Here is a 16889-nt window from a genome sequence, read left to right on the forward strand (position 1 = left end):
TGTTCTGCTTTTGTCAGTCCCACAGCACCAGTCTATATCTCACTACAATGATGACAAACCTTCTGTTGGTCTGTAAATGCAGTAAATTAGAATAACTGCCTTGTATAAAATGTCTCTCTCAAAATGGCTGTAGTGAATGTCTTGAAATAGGCCTCTGTCTCTTTAAGAACCTCTGAGCCTTTAGACACGCCCCCTCCACACGCTGTCTGTGGCATCAGTGGGGAGGGGGTTCTGCTGAGGAGCAGTGGTTGGTTACTCGGCTGGTGACCAAAGCTCGGAGGCGTCTCCAGGAGGTGGGGGCGTTCCTAGGAGGACTCAGGCAAACCTATCCCTAAAATGGCCGCCATCAGAGTTTTTACAGATTACTCAGAAATACGTGAATGTGCCAAGTAACTATTGATTACTTGTTGTAATATCTTGAAAACATCGTATTACTCATAAAATGTAAGTATCAGTAATCAAAGAAGTAAATAGAATGCCTTTAGAATGCCTTTCCGCTGGCAGCTCTGTGTGTGATCAAAGTCTCATTCAAACTTAAAGTTATTGACTTTTTTCTTTTATCCGATGACTCGAATCGTCTCATTTGTTTTGTTCTTTTGATCGGACAGAAGTGGGTTTGTCGAGGGAGACGCCGGATTGATTTTTGATCCAATTAGGCTCCGGTCAAAGGCAGAGGCAAAAAAGTCACAGGGAATGAGAAACGAGCAGATATGGAAATGTTTGCCCCACCATATACTCCCCCTATACACCCCTTAACTCCCACCAGAACCGAGAGCATTTTCTCCAGTTTGGCTTTACCCCAATCCAAAAGCTTCTGGAAAAAAGATGAGAAAATAGCGACAGAACTGAGACGAAAACAATGATGGAAATGTGACGAAAAAGCGAGAAAACATTGACAAAAAGTGATGAAAAATCGATGAAAAATTGGCAAAAATGTCACAAAAAATGACAAAAATGTGACAAAAAAATGACAAAAAAACAACAAAAAAAGAAGAAAAAAAAATGAAATAAATTTGCCAAAAAAATAAAAAAAAATGACAAAAAAAATGACAAAAAACAACAACAAAATGACAAAAAAATGACAAAAAAATGAAAAAAAATTGACAAAAAAATAACAAAAAAATGACAAAAAAACAACAAAAAAAGAAGAAAAAAAAATGAAATAAATTTGCCAAAAAAATTAAATAAAATGACAAAAAAAATGACAAAAAACAACAACAAAATGACAAAAAAATGAAAAAAATTTGACAAAAAATTACAAAAAAATGACAAAAAAATGACAAAGAATTTGACAAAAAAATGACAAAAATGAGACAAAAAAATGACAAAAAATTTGACAAAAAAATGACAAAAATTGGCAAAAAAAATGACAAAAAATGGACGAAAAAATGTGACAAAAAAGTTACAATAATGAGCTGAATACCCAACAAAAAAAATGATGGGAAAAAAATTAAGTTAACTAAGTTAAGCAGCGTATGAGGCCTGTGTATGAGGCCTGTGTGTGAGGCCTGTGTGTGAGGCCTGTGTGTGAGGCTTTGGTCTTTCATTAGTGACGACATCACAACATTGTTAAAAAGCTGGTTTCATTGATGAAAATCAAAGCACATTGTCTCAACAAACAGACCAGACCATGAGCCCTGTTAAAAATACATTTGGTGCAGGAAGAATAATGTTCCCCCCCTGCTCAGCTCAGTAACAGGCTCGTAATGAAGTATAATCATAACAATTATACACTTTGTTAACCCAGAGTGAAGCAGTGAGTCTTTAATGAGCTCTTATCGCTCAGGGGATTGTGTTTTATTAACGGTTTAATCAAATCCTCGACGATAACACTGTTGGTTCTAACAATGTGAACATGATTGGGTTTCAAATGTTTTTTTCCTGTGACTGAAGATGCTTTTGCAACAAATGATCCAAATCCTCACAGTCTTAGAAACTGGTATAAGGAAGCACTGTTAAAGCTGGATCATAATGTGTCTATTTGCAGTTTTCCAGAGAAGTAACGCTGTTGCAAGTACATTTATTTGTGACACGTCCAAGAGGAAAACATGTCAGAGAAGAACATGAGCTTTAGAACGTGTTTGGAGAACTTTAACTTGTTTTCTGCCAGCTTATATATATGCATATCCAAATCTCAAAGGGTTTACAGCAGGGTTGGGCATCGCGTCGTGGAGGATTTAGACCAGTGGTTTTTGTCTTTCGTTCCCTTTGGCCTTTCGCAGGTCCACCGTGTTCCCCCTACATCACGGGTGTTACAGTTTATTTAGAAAGTACTTACTTAAAAGTGGTATTTGTAAGAAAAAAGACAATGTTGCCGTGAAAATAAACTTACAATTCTCCCAAAGCAACACTTTTTACTGAAAAATATAACTTTTCCTAGAAAATTATGCTACATTTTCCCCTTTTTTCAATCTGAAATAGTTCCAAGTGCCCCCTGGGTCCCTGTGCCCCTGGTTGGGAAACACTGATTTGAACAATACAAAACCCTTTGCAACAACAACGAGTCCATGAGTCGTGTTTGCTGTTTTAAACCTGTGAACCAGAGGCCGTCCAGCACAGAAGAACCTCTGGCCCCCAAGAGGATCTGGAGAAATATTAATATGCAAATAAAAGATCAAATACCTTAAAGTCTAAAAATGAGAGAAATCGTGTCAGTATTTTAAAAATGTCCCGTCAGAACATCCGGCTTGGTCAGATATGATGTTAAACAGTGATTCTCTACTGGTGAGTCTATAGGGAACTTGTATTTAATATTTTCCTCCTGAAACTGCTCGGACACACAGTCTGTGTCTGTTAAAGGAATGTTATCATTCCCAAAACACCCAAGGGCTGAACCTCAACACTGTCGCCTAAAGTAAAGAACTATTTCTGCAAATGCCAGTGTTTTACATCAGTGGTTTTACATGAGGAGGCAGAGCTTTGGGATCCACCATCACCCTCGGACGACAAGGACCCAAATAAAACTGTCATTTGTCATATATCGTATAAATATTGTATTTTCCACACAGGTTTTGTTGAACGAGCTGTAGATTTCCCTTTAAGACTGAAGTTATGATCAAAACAAGTCGATAACATTCATTTAACAGACACAGACTGTGTGTCCCGCAGTTTCAGGTGGAAAATATGTAATAAAAGTTCCCTATAGACTCGCGACCCACAGAAAATGGTTCCCGACCCCCCAGTAGAGAATCACTGTTTATCATATCTGACCAAGCCGGATGTTCTGACGGGACATTTTTAAAATACTGACACGATTTCTCTCATTTTTAGACTTTAACAGGTATTTTATCTCTTATTTGCATAATAATATTTCTCCAAATCCTCTTGGGGGCCAGAGGTTCTTCTGTGCTGGACGGCCTCTGGTTCACAGCTTTAAAACAGCAGGTTGTTGCTTGCAAAGGGTTTTGTTTTGTCTAAATCAGGGGCAAATTCAGGCTGATTTTTAGAAGCTCGACCGCAGAGACAAAGCACCTGCTAAAGTCTGCAACAAACACTTTAATATTGTCCGTTCCTTTAAAAACGCCCAGAGCCCTCACACCCCCCAGCACTGGCTTTGGTTTGAATCATTGCAGTAACTTTGCTTTGACCTCTCCTCACTCCAGCATTACTGTCACACACATGACTCACATTCTGCTTCAGCTGTTCCACAGAAGGACAATCTGAGTGTCAGAGAGACCGGGTCACTGTGCCCCCCCGGCTCTGTGATCGGTCCTCCTGGGGGAGAGCGATCGAGAAGGACTGAGCACAGCCCCCCCGCCTCTGTGATCGGTCCTCCTGGGGGAGAGCGATCGAGGACTGAGCACCGCCCCCCCCCGGCTCTGTGATCGGTCCTCCTGGGGGAGAGCGATCGAGAAGGACTGAGCACAGCCCCCCCGGCTCTGTGATCGGTCCTCCTGGGGGAGAGCGATCGAGAAGGACCGAGCACAGCCCCCCCGGCTCTGTGATCGGTCCTCCTGGGGGAGAGCAATCGAGAAGGACTGAGGAAAGGCTGTTGCAACGAGAGACGACTGAAACAGGAAACTGGGATAAAATGACTTGCGTTCAGAATATTCCTGACACGGAGGTAAAACTTTCAAAACGTTTCGTAACTAAAACATGTACAATAGGGGGGTCATGCACTGCGCACACATGACCACAGGGACAATCGTGTTCCTGAACTTCAACCTAACCCTCACACACCATGTTCAAAATGTTCCACATAGAAGTCTGAGCTGGGGGGGACCGGAGACATGGAAGAGGAAGGAGAGAGTTCAGCTTCCTGTGAGCCTGGAGGATGTGGCTGTCCATCAGTCAGCCGGACCTGGCCCCAAAGGCAGCACACGGAAGAGACTGTAAGAGCTCAAACCGGATGTGCGTCAGCGTCCGCCATGATAAGAAGCGTCCGAATCGGTCTGTCAGTCAGGAAGGAGTTTGGAAAATGACTTCCAATCGGTCCATCATTCTCAGTGATGGTCTCTGTGGATTTTCATGTATTACTTTTTGCATGATTTCCGTGTTCATTCTAGAAGACTTTAACTCAAAATGGCCGACAGACAGACAGACAGACAGACAGACAGAGAGATAGACAGAGAGACAGACAGACAGACAGACAGACAGACAGACAGACAAACAAACAGAGAGACAGACAGACAAACAAACAGAGAGACAGACAAACAAACAAACAGAGAGACAGACAAACAAACAGAGAGACAGACAAACAAACAAACAGAGAGACAGACAAACAAACAAACAAACAGAGAGACAGTAACAGTCAATAGATAAAAAACAATGAGCAGAGTGGTTCCCGTTTTTCAATAATATCCAGTAGTTCCCGTCTGTGCACCTGCAGTCACAAAGTCCAACTCCATTTTTATATGTACTAAACTACTTTCCACTCCCCCATAGTACTTTAAATGTCCACACCTTTCTTCTTCTTCTTCTTCTTCTTCTTCTTCTTTCTATTCATCACCTCCTTCATTCAACTCCACCATCACTCCCGTTCTTTATGGCAACAGTGAATTTAAAACATTCTACAGTAAAACAGAATATACATGAAATACAGGAGCCAGTACTTTGCTCCGGACTCGGGTCCAGCGTAGCGGCAAAACATTGTTACTTCCTTTGCAACTTTTTCATTTACTTAAACAATAGGATTTTTGTCAAAGAAACGACTTCTTTTTCATTTTGAAGTCTCTAAACATCGTAATAGTGTTGGTGTTGGTGTCGGATTACAAAGGGCTTTAAATCCCATTGACTGTGATGTTCTCCCCCCCCCTGAGAGCTTTGCATTTGTACTTTATCTAAATGTGTTTCTGCAGTGAATATATTTAAACTCTCACGGTTTCCAACGACAACACACGGCAGAGAGTCCTTTGACAAACAGGCTCACTTTGATGCAGCGTTACAGATTTTATTGACTTTGGTGACGTTGATACAGACGTGTTTACCTTCATTATTCGTCAGGATGATCTACGCCCCCCCCCTGCCCCCCCCTGCCCCATCAGGCGACTTCCATCCGGCTTCACATGCAGTCAGACATGACAATATTATATCCATACAAATCATATTCTGTAGAAACTGTTCTTTCAGTTTGAGGCGCCGCCTGTTGTGTCTGTCTGGGATGATTATCCAGTTTCACCCGCACTTCTTCCATTCCTTAACCTCTTAACTCCCGCCTGAACCGAGAGGATCTTTTTCCTCACGTCATCACATTTTATTTCCATCATTTTTTTTTGTTGGGTGTTGAGCTCATTTTTGTAACTTTTTTGTCTTTTTTTTTTACACATTTTTGTCAAATTTTTATCAATTTTTTTGTAAATTTGTCACATTTTTGTCCTTTTTTCATCATTTTTTTTAATCAATTTTGTGTCATTTTTTGGTCAATTTTTTATCACATTTTTGTAAATTTTTTGTCAATGTTTGTCACATTTCCATCATTGATTTTGTCATATTTTTGTAACTTTTTGTCACATTTTTGTCATTTTTTGTTCAAATTTTTATCACATTTTTGTCATTTTTTCATCAATTTTTTGTCACATTTTTCACAATTTGTTGTGACAAACATTGACAAAAAAGTCACAACAATTTGATGAAAAAAAATTGACAAAAAATGACAAAAATGTGACAAAAAGTTACAAAAATATGACAAAAACAATGATGGAAATGTGACAAACATTGACAAAAAAGTGACATTTCCATCATTGTTTTTGTCACATTTTTGTCATTTTTTCGTCCATTTTTTTTTCAATTTCTTGTGACATTTTTGCCACTTTCTCATCAATTTTTCGTCACTTTTTTGTCAATGTTTGTCACATTTCCATCATTGTTTTCATCTCAGTTCTGTTGCTATTTTCACAGCTTTTTTCCAGAAGCTTTTGGATTGGGGTAAAGCCAAACTGGAGAAAATGTGCTCGGTTCAGGCGGGAGTTAAGGGGTTAAAGAACATCAGCTTTGTGTTCAATAAGACAGGCCCGGGTTTCACAAACTGAGACAAGACTTTATTCATTTTCATTCATTAAAACTCAATAAAACACACTTTCCTGTGACATTTTGCTTTGTGGCTAATGTAAAGTAAGTAAGTTTGGGGAAACACCGCACCCGAAAGAGGTAAACGAACCGTTACCGAGACCCGACGTGAAGGAGACGAACCTGCAAAGCGAAAACATCACGAGAAAAGCGACGTGTTAAAAAAAAGCTCAGAGTCAAAGGCGAATTGCGTCCGTTCCGTTCCTGTGTTAGCTGTTGAAGAGCGGCACCACCCTCGTGATGAACGCCCTGCATATGGGGCACCTCTTGGGCTGGGGCAAGCCGCCGTAGCACCTCTGGCAGGCGCACACGTGTCCGCACTCCAAAAAGATGCAGTCGCGCTCCGTGGACAGGCACACGGTGCAGCTCGTGGGCGAAACGGCGTCGTCGTCCATCCCCAGCTCCTCCACGCGCTGCCTCTGCTGCTCGTGAAACTCCTCCATCATTCTCCTCTGCCGCTTGTCCTCCCGGTAGCGCGAGAACTTCTTCCACAGGATGTAGAACAGGGTGGAGCAGGCGGCGACTCCGAACACGACGGTGAGGACCTTGCACAGGCGCACCGTGCCCTCCTGGTCCCGGAGGAGCGAGGCGTAGTCCGTGCGGCTCAGGAAGTAGCAGTAGCCTTGCCTTTTTTGTCATTTTTTTGTCACATTGTCATTTTTTTGTCATTTTTTTGTCACATTTTTGTCACATTTTTGTCATTTTTTGTCACATTTTTGTCACATTTTAGTCATTTTTTGTCACATTTTTGTCACATTTTAGTCATTTTTTTTTGTCATTTTTTTGTCACATTTTTGTCACTTTTTTGTCACATTTTTGTCATTTTTTGTCACATTTTTGTCACATTTTTGTCATTTTTTGTCACATTTTTGTCATTTTTTTGTCATTTTTTTGTCACATTTTTGTCACATTTTTGTCACATTTTTTTGTCACTTTTTTGTCACATTTTTGTCATTTTTTGTCATTTTTTGGTCATTTTTTTTGTCACTTTTTTGTCACTTTTTTGTCATTTTTTGTCACATTTTTGTCACATTTTAGTCATTTTTTTTGTCATTTTTTTGTCACATTTTTGTCACTTTTTTGTCACATTTTTGTCACTTTTTTGTCACATTTTTGTCATTTTTTGTCACATTTTTGTCACATTTTTGTCATTTTTTGTCACATTTTTGTCATTTTTTTTGTCACTTTTTTGTCACTTTTTTGTCACATTTTTGTCATTTTTTGTCACATTTTTGTCATTTTTTGTCACATTTTTGTCATTTTTTTGTCATTTTTTTGTCACTTTTTTGTCATTTTTTGGTCATTTTTTGTCACATTTTTGTCATTTTTTGGTCATTTTTTTGTCACTTTTTTGTCACTTTTTGTCATTTTTTTGTCATTTTTTTGTCATTTTTTTGTCATTTTTTTGTCACTTTTTTGTCAAATTTTTGTCATTTTTTTGTCGTTTTTTTGTCATTTTTTTGTCACTTTTTTGTCACATTTTTGTCACATTTTTGTCATTTTTTGTCACTTTTTTGTCTTTTTTTTGTCACTTTTTTGTCACTTTTTTGTCACTTTTTTGCCTTTTTTGTCACATTTTTGTCATTTTTTTGTCTTTTTTTTGTCACATTTTTGTCATTTTTTTGTCATTTTTTTGTCACATTTTTGTCATTTTTTTGTCTTTTTTTTGTCACATTTTTGTCATTTTTTTGTCATTTTTTTGTCGTTTTTTTGTCACATTTTTGTCATTTTTTGTCACATTTTTGTCATTTTTTTGTCACATTTTTGTCATTTTTTGCCTTTTTTGTCACATTTTTGCCTTTTTTGTCACATTTTTGTCACTTTTTTGTCACTTTTTTGCCTTTTTTGTCACATTTTTGTCATTTTTTTGTCACATTTTTGTCACATTTTTGTCACATTTTTGTCACATTTCCATCATTGTTTTCGTCATATTTTTGTAACTTTTTGTCAATTTTTAGTCAATTTCTTGTGACATTTTTGCCACTTTCTCATCAATTTTTCGTCACTTTTTCGTCACTTTTTTGTCACATTTCCATCATTGTTTTTGTCTCAGTTCTGTCGCTATTTTCTCACCTTTTTCCCAGAAGCTTTTGGATTGGGGTAAAGCCAAACCGGAGAGAATGTGCTGGGTTCAGGTGGGAGTTAAGGGGTTAAAGAACATCAGCTTTGTGTTCAATAAGACAGGCCCGGGTTTCACAAACTGAGACAAGACTTTATTCATTTTCATTCATTAAAACTCAATAAAACACACTTTCCTGTGACATTTTGCTTTGTGGCTAATGTAAAGTAAGTAAGTTTGGGGAAACACCGCACCCGAAAGAGGTAAACGAACCGTTACCGAGACCCGACGTGAAGGAGACGAACCTGCAAAGCGAAAACATCACGAGAAAAGCGACGTGTTAAAAAAAAGCTCAGAGTCAAAGGCGAATTGCGTCCGTTCCTGTGTTAGCTGTTGAAGAGCGGCACCACCCTCGTGATGAACGCCCTGCATATGGGGCACCTCTTGGGCTGGGGCAAGCCGCCGTAGCACCTCTGGCAGGCGCACACGTGTCCGCACTCCAAAAAGATGCAGTCGCGCTCCGTGGACAGGCACACGGTGCAGCTCGTGGGCGAAACGGCGTCGTCGTCCATCCCCAGCTCCTCCACGCGCTGCCTCTGCTGCTCGTGAAACTCCTCCATCATTCTCCTCTGCCGCTTGTCCTCCCGGTAGCGCGAGAACTTCTTCCACAGAATGTAGAACAGGGTGGAGCAGGCGGCGACTCCGAACACGACGGTGAGGACCTTGCACAGGCGCACCGTGCCCTCCTGGTCCCGGAGGAGCGAGGCGTAGTCCGTGCGGCTCAGGAAGTAGCAGTAGCCTTGCCTTTTTTGTCATTTTTTTGTCACATTTTTTGTCACATTTTTGTCATTTTTTTGTCACATTTTTGTCACATTTTTGTAATTTTTTGTCACATTTTTGTCATTTTTTTGTCACATTTTTGTCACATTTTTGTAATTTTTTGTCACATTTTTGTCATTTTTTGTCACATTTTTGTCATTTTTTTGTCACATTTTTGTCACATTTTTGTCATTTTTTGTCAAATTTTTGTCACATTTTTGTCATTTTTTGTCACATTTTTGTCATTTTTTTTGGCCTTTTTTTGTCACATTTTTGTCACTTTTTTGTCATTTTTTTGTCATTTTTTTGCCTTTTTTGTCACATTTTTGTCACATTTTTGTCATTTTTTGTCACATTTTTGTCATTTTTTGTCATTTTTTTGTCACTTTTTTGTCACATTTTTGTCATTTTTTGTCATTTTTTTGTCACATTTTTGTCATTTTTTTGCCTTTTTTGTCACATTTTTTGTCACATTTTTGTCATTTTTTTGTCACATTTTTGTCATTTTTTTGCCTTTTTTGTCAAATTTTTGTCACTTTTTTGTCATTTTTTTGTCATTTTTTAGTCATTTTTTGTCACATTTTTGTCATTTTTTTGTCACTTTTTTGCCATTTTTTTGTCACATTTTTGTCATTTTTTGTCATTTTTTTGTCATTTTTTTGTCACATTTTTGTCACATTTTTGTCATTTTTTTGTCACATTTTTGTCACATTTTTGTCATTTTTTGTCACTTTTTTGTCATTTTTTGTCACATTTTTGTCATTTTTTTGTCACATTTTTGTCATTTTTTTTGTCACATTTTTGTCATTTTTTTGTCACTTTTTTGTCACATTTTTGTCATTTTTTGTCACATTTTTGTTATTTTTTTGTCACATTTTTGTCATTTTTTTTTGCCTTTTTTGTCACATTTTTGTCACTTTTTTGTAATTTTTTTGTCATTTTTTTGTCATTTTTTTGTCACATTTTTGTCATTTTTTTGTCACATTTTTGTCACATTTTTGTCACATTTTTGTCATTTTTTGTCATTTTTTTGTCATTTTTTTGTCATTTTTTTGTCATTTTTTTGTCATTTTTTTGTCACATTTTTGTCATTTTTTGTCACATTTTTGTCATTTTTTGTCACATTTTTGTCACATTTTTGTCACATTTTTGTCACATTTTTGTCACATTTTTGTCATTTTTTTTTGCCTTTTTTGTCACATTTTTGTCACTTTTTTGTCATTTTTTTTGTCATTTTTTTGTCACATTTTTGTCACTTTTTTGTCACATTTTTTGTCATTTTTTGTCATTTTTTTGTCATTTTTTGTCACATTTTTTGTCATTTTTTGTCACATTTTTGTCACTTTTTTGTCATTTGTCATTTTTTGTCATTTTTTGTCACATTTGTCACATTTTTGTCACTTTTTTGTCATTTTTTGTCACATTTTTGTCATTTTTTGTCACATTTTTGTCACATTTTTGTCACATTTTTGTCACTTTTTTGTCACATTTTTGTCACTTTTTTGTCACATTTTTGTCATTTTTTTGTCACATTTTTGTCATTTTTTGTCACATTTTTGTCACATTTTTGTCACATTTTTGTCACTTTTTTGTCACATTTTTGTCATTTTTTGGTCAAATTTTAATCAATATTTTATCATTTTTTCGTCAGCTCATTTTTGTACGTTTTTTGTCTTTTTTTTGTCCATTTTTAATCATTTTTTGGTCAATTTTTAACCATTTTTTTGTCATTTTTTGGTCAAATTTTAATCATTTTTGTGTCATTTTTTTGTCAATTTTTTATCAAATTTTTGTCATTTTTCGTCAATTTTTAATCATTTTTTAGTCATTTTTTGGTCAATTTTTTGTCAATTTTTTTATCAAATTGTCATTTTTTTGTCCATTTTTTTTTCATCGATTTGTTGTCACATTTCCATCATTGTTTTTGTCATTTTCTTGTGACATTTTTGCCACTTTCTCATCAATTTTCCGTCACTTTTTTGTCAATGTTTGTCACATTTCCATCATTGTTTTCGTCTCAGTTTTGTTGCTATTTCCACAGCTTTTTTCCAGAAGCTTTTGGATTGGGGTAAAGCCAAACCGGAGAGAATGGTGCTGGGTTCAGGCGGGAGTTAAGGGGTTAAGAACCTCAGCTTTGTGTTCAATAAGACAGGCCCGGGTTTCACAAACTGAGACAAGACTTTATTCATTTTCATTCATTAAAACTCCATAAAACACACTTTCCTGTGACATTTCGCTTTGTGGCTAATGTAAAGTAAGTAAGTTTGGGGAAACACCGCACCCGAAAGAGGTAAACGAACCGTTACCGAGACCCGACGTGAAGGAGACGAACCTGCAAAGCGAAAACATCACGAGAAAAGCGACGTGTTAAAAAAAGCTCAGAGTCAAAGGCGAATTGCGTCCGTTCCTGTGTTAACTGTTGAAGAGCGGCACCACCCTCGTGATGAACGCCCTGCATATGGGGCACCTCTTGGGCTGGGGCAAGCCGCCGTAGCACCTCTGGCAGGCGCACACGTGTCCGCACTCCAAAAAGATGCAGTCGCGCTCCGTGGACAGGCACACGGTGCAGCTCGTGGGCGAAACGGCGTCGTCGTCCATCCCCAGCTCCTCCACGCGCTGCCTCTGCTGCTCGTGAAACTCCTCCATCATTCTCCTCTGCCGCTTGTCCTCCCGGTAGCGCGAGAACTTCTTCCACAGAATGTAGAACAGGGTGGAGCAGGCGGCGACTCCGAACACGACGGTGAGGACCTTGCACAGGCGCACCGTGCCCTCCTGGTCCCGGAGGAGCGAGGCGTAGTCCGTGCGGCTCAGGAAGTAGCAGTAGCCTTGCCTTTTTTGTCATTTTTTTGTCACATTTTTTGTCACTTTTTTGTCACATTTTTGTCACATTTTTGTCATTTTTTTTGTCACATTTTTGTCATTTTTTAGTCATTTTTTTTGTCATTTTTTAGTCATTTTTTTGTCACATTTTTGTCATTTTTTTTGTCACTTTTTTTTGTCATTTTTTTGTCATTTTTTTGTCACATTTTTGTCATTTTTTGTCACATTTTTGTCATTTTTTGTCACATTTTTGTCATTTTTTTGTCATTTTTTGTCACATTTTTGTCATTTTTTTGTCATTTTTTGTCATTTTTTGTCACATTTTTGTCACATTTTTGTCATTTTTTGTCACATTTTTGTCACTTTTTGCCTTTTTTGGTCACATTTTTGTCACATTTTTTGTCACATTTTTGTCACTTTTTTGTCACATTTTTGTCATTTTTTTGTCACATTTTTGTCACTTTTTTGTCATTTTTTGTCATTTTTTGTCACATTTTTGTCATTTTTTTGTCATTTTTTGTCACATTTTTGTCATTTTTTTGGTCATTTTTTGTCACATTTTTGTCATTTTTTTGTCACATTTTTGTCATTTTTTGTCACATTTTTGTCATTTTTTTGTCACATTTTTGTCATTTTTTGTCACATTTTTGTCACATTTTTGTCACTTTTTTGTCACTTTTTTGTCATTTTTTGTCACATTTTTGTCACATTTTTGTCATTTTTTTGTCACATTTTTGTCACTTTTTTGTCACATTTTTGTCACATTTCCATCATTGTTTTCGTCATATTTTTGTAACTTTTTATCAATTTTTAGTCAATTTCTTGTGACATTTTTGCCACTTTCTCATCAATTTTCGTCACTTTTTCATCACTTTTTTGTCACATTTCCGTCCTTGTTTTCGTCTCAGTTCTGTCGCATTTTCACACCTTTTTTCCAGAAGCTTTTGGATTGGGGTAAAGCCAAACTGGAGAGAATGTGCTCGGTTCAGGCGGGAGTTAAGGGGTTAAAGAACATCAGCTTTGTGTTCAATAAGACAGGCCCGGGTTTCACAAACTGAGACAAGACTTTATTCATTTTCATTCATTAAAACTCAATAAAACACACTTTCCTGTGACATTTTGCTTTGTGGCTAATGTAAAGTAAGTAAGTTTGGGGAAACACCGCACCCGAAAGAGGTAAACGAACCGTTACCGAGACCCGACGTGAAGGAGACGAACCTGCAAAGCGAAAACATCACGAGAAAAGCGACGCGTTAAAAAAAAGCTCAGAGTCAAAGGCGAATTGCGTCGTTCCTGTGTTAGCTGTTGAAGAGCGGCACCACCCTCGTGATGAACGCCCTGCATATGGGGCACCTCTTGGGCTGGGGCAAGCCGCCGTAGCACCTCTGGCAGGCGCACACGTGTCCGCACTCCAAAAAGATGCAGTCGCGCTCCGTGGACAGGCACACGGTGCAGCTCGTGGGCGAAACGGCGTCGTCGTCCATCCCCAGCTCCTCCACGCGCTGCCTCTGCTGCTCGTGAAACTCCTCCATCATTCTCCTCTGCCGCTTGTCCTCCCGTAGCGCGAGAACTTCTTCCACAGAATGTAGAACAGGGTGGAGCAGGCGGCGACTCCGAACACGACGGTGAGGACCTTGCACAGGCGCACCGTGCCCTCCTGGTCCCGGAGGAGCGAGGCGTAGTCCGTGCGGCTCAGGAAGTAGCAGTAGCCTTGCCTTTTTTGTCATTTTTTTGTCACATTTTTGTCACATTTTTGTCACTTTTTGTCACTTTTTTGTCATTTTTTTGTCACATTTTTGTCACATTTTTGTCATTTTTGTGTCATTTTTTTGTCACATTTTTTGTCACATTTTTGTCACTTTTTTGTCATTTTTGTGTCATTTTTTTGTCACATTTTTTGTCACATTTTTGTCATTTTTTGTCACATTTTTTGTCATTTTTTTGTCATTTTTTTGTCATTTTTTTGTCATTTTTTGTCACATTTTTGTCATTTTTTGTCACATTTTTGTCATTTTTTTGTCATTTTTTTGTCACTTTTTTGTCATTTTTTTGTCATTTTTTTGTCATTTTTTTGTCACATTTTTGTCATTTTTTGTCACATTTTTGTCATTTTTTTGTCACATTTTTGTCATTTTTTGTCATTTTTTTGTCATTTTTTTGTCACATTTTTGTCATTTTTTGTCACATTTTTGTCACATTTCCATCATTGTTTTTGTCTCAGTTCTGTCGCTATTTTCTCACCTTTTTCCAGAAGCTTTTGGATTGGGGTAAAGCCAAACCGGAGAGAATGTGCTGGGTTCAGGTGGGAGTTAAGGGGTTAAAGAACATCAGCTTTGTGTTCAATAAGACAGGCCCGGGTTTCACAAACTGAGACAAGACTTTATTCATTTTCATTCATTAAAACTCAATAAAACACACTTTCCTGTGACATTTCGCTTTGTGGTGAGGCTAATGTAAAGTAAGTAAGTTTGGGGAAACACCGCACCCGAAAGAGGTAAACGAACCGTTACCGAGACCCGACGTGAAGGAGACGAACCTGCAAAGCGAAAACATCACGAGAAAAGCGACGTGTTAAAAAAAAGCTCAGAGTCAAAGGCGAATTGCGTCCGTTCCTGTGTTAGCTGTTGAAGAGCGGCACCACCCTCGTGATGAACGCCCTGCATATGGGGCACCTCTTGGCTGGGGCAAGCCGCCGTAGCACCTCTGGCAGGCGCACACGTGTCCGCACTCCAAAAAGATGCAGTCGCGCTCCGTGGACAGGCACACGGTGCAGCTCGTGGGCGAAACGGCGTCGTCGTCCATCCCCAGCTCCTCCACGCGCTGCCTCTGCTGCTCGTGAAACTCCTCCATCATTCTCCTCTGCCGCTTGTCCTCCCGGTAGCGCGAGAACTTCTTCCACAGAATGTAGAACAGGGTGGAGCAGGCGGCGACTCCGAACACGACGGTGAGGACCTTGCACAGGCGCACCGTGCCCTCCTGGTCCCGGAGGAGCGAGGCGTAGTCCGTGCGGCTCAGGAAGTAGCAGTAGCCTTGCCTTTTTTGTCATTTTTTTGTCAATTTTTTGTCATTTTTTTGTCATTTTTTGTCATTTTTTTGTCACATTTTTGTCATTTTTTTGTCATTTTTTGTCATTTTTTTGTCACATTTTTGTCATTTTTTTGTCACATTTTTGTCACATTTTTGTCATTTTTTTGTCACATTTTTGTCATTTTTTTGTCATTTTTTGTCACATTTTTGTCACTTTTTTGTCATTTTTTTGTCACTTTTGGTCACATTTTTGTCATTTTTTGTCACATTTTTGTCACTTTTTTGTCACATTTTTGTCATTTTTTTGTCATTTTTTGTCATTTTTTGTCACATTTTTGTCATTTTTTTGTCATTTTTTGTCACATTTTTGTCATTTTTTTGTCACTTTTTTGTCATTTTTTGTCCATTTTTTGTCACATTTTTGTCACTTTTTTGTCATTTTTTGTTACATTTTTGTCAATTTTTTGTAATTTTTTTGTCACATTTTTTGTCACTTTTTTGTCATTTTTTTGTCATTTTTTTGTCACTTTTTTGTCACTTTTTGTCACATTTTTGTCATTTTTTCGTCATTTTTTTGTCATTTTTTGTCACATTTTTGTCATTTTTTTGTCATTTTTTTGTCATTTTTTGTCACATTTTTGTCATTTTTTCGTCATTTTTTTGTCACTTTTTTGTCACTTTTTTGTCACATTTTTGTCACATTTTTTTGTCACATTTTTGTCATTTTTTTGTCACTTTTTTGTCATTTTTTTGTCACATTTTTGTCATTTTTTTTGTCATTTTTGTCATTTTTTTGTCACATTTTTGTCACATTTCCATCATTGTTTTCGTCATATTTTTGTAACTTTTTGTCAATTTTAGTCAATTTCTTGTGACATTTTTGCCACTTTCTCATCAATTTTTCGTCACTTTTTCGTCACTTTTTTGTCACATTTTGTCACATTTTTGTCACATTTTTGTCATTTTTTTGCCTTTTTTGTCATTTTTTTGTCACATTTTTGTCATTTTTTTGCCTTTTTTGTCACATTTTTGCCACTTTTTTGTCATTTTTTTGTCACTTTTTTGTCACATTTTTGTCATTTTTTTGGTCATTTTTTGTCATTTTTTTGTCACATTTTTGTCATTTTTTTTGGTCATTTTTTGTCATTTTTTTGGTCACTTTTTTGTCATTTTTTTTGGTCATTTTTTGTCATTTTTTTGTCACTTTTTTGTCACATTTTTGTCACATTTTTGTCATTTGTCATTTTTTTGTCACTTTTTTGTCACATTTTTGTCACTTTTTTGTCACATTTTTGTCATTTTTTTGTCATTTTTTGTCATTTTTTGTCACATTTTTGTCATTTTTTTGTCATTTTTTGTCACATTTTTGTCATTTTTTTGTCACTTTTTTGTCATTTTTTGTCATTTTTTGTCACATTTTTGTCACTTTTTTGTCATTTTTTGTTACATTTTTGTCAATTTTTTGTAATTTTTTTGTCACATTTTTTGTCACTTTTTTGTCATTTTTTTGTCATTTTTTTGTCACTTTTTTGTCACTTTTTGTCACATTTTTGTCATTTTTTCGTCATTTTTTTGTCATTTTTTGTCACATTTTTGTCATTTTTTTGTCATTATTTTGTCAATTTTTGTCACATTTTTGTCATTTTTTCGTCATTTTTTT

At 37.1% G+C, this 16889-nt stretch overlaps 3 protein-coding genes across 3 annotated transcripts in view; all 3 read right to left on the minus strand.

The window, feature by feature from the left end:
- Positions 1–6691: 6691 nt before the first annotated feature.
- LOC306964275 (mitochondrial ubiquitin ligase activator of NFKB 1-like) lies at positions 6692–8885 on the minus strand (the record flags this gene model as incomplete). Its single annotated transcript, XM_079558268.1, has 2 exons — positions 6692–7131; positions 8869–8885. 2 exons carry the CDS (start codon positions 8883–8885, stop codon positions 6714–6716), a joined length of 435 nt encoding a protein of 144 aa, XP_079414394.1. The 3' UTR covers positions 6692–6713.
- A 64-nt stretch (positions 8886–8949) lies between these two features.
- LOC306964276 (mitochondrial ubiquitin ligase activator of NFKB 1-like) lies at positions 8950–11731 on the minus strand (the record flags this gene model as incomplete). Its single annotated transcript, XM_079558269.1, has 2 exons — positions 8950–9367; positions 11715–11731. The coding sequence occupies 2 exons, from the start codon at positions 11729–11731 to the stop codon at positions 8950–8952; spliced, it is 435 nt and encodes a 144-aa protein (XP_079414395.1).
- A 56-nt stretch (positions 11732–11787) lies between these two features.
- LOC306964277 (mitochondrial ubiquitin ligase activator of NFKB 1-like) overlaps positions 11788–16889 on the minus strand; it is a 20185-nt gene continuing 15083 nt past the window's right edge. The window contains exons 5-8 of the mRNA XM_079558270.1: positions 14875–15236; positions 13556–13775; positions 13370–13420; positions 11788–12212 (exon numbers count right to left, since the gene is read on the minus strand). Of these exons, the coding sequence (XP_079414396.1) occupies positions 11795–12212; positions 13370–13420; positions 13556–13775; positions 14875–15236 (1051 nt within the window). The 3' untranslated portion in view covers positions 11788–11794. The remainder of the gene's footprint in view (positions 12213–13369; positions 13421–13555; positions 13776–14874; positions 15237–16889) is intronic.

This window comes from Gobius niger, assembly GCF_951799975.1.
Source record: "Gobius niger genome assembly, chromosome: 6".
NCBI classification, from domain to species: domain Eukaryota; kingdom Metazoa; phylum Chordata; class Actinopteri; order Gobiiformes; family Gobiidae; genus Gobius; species Gobius niger.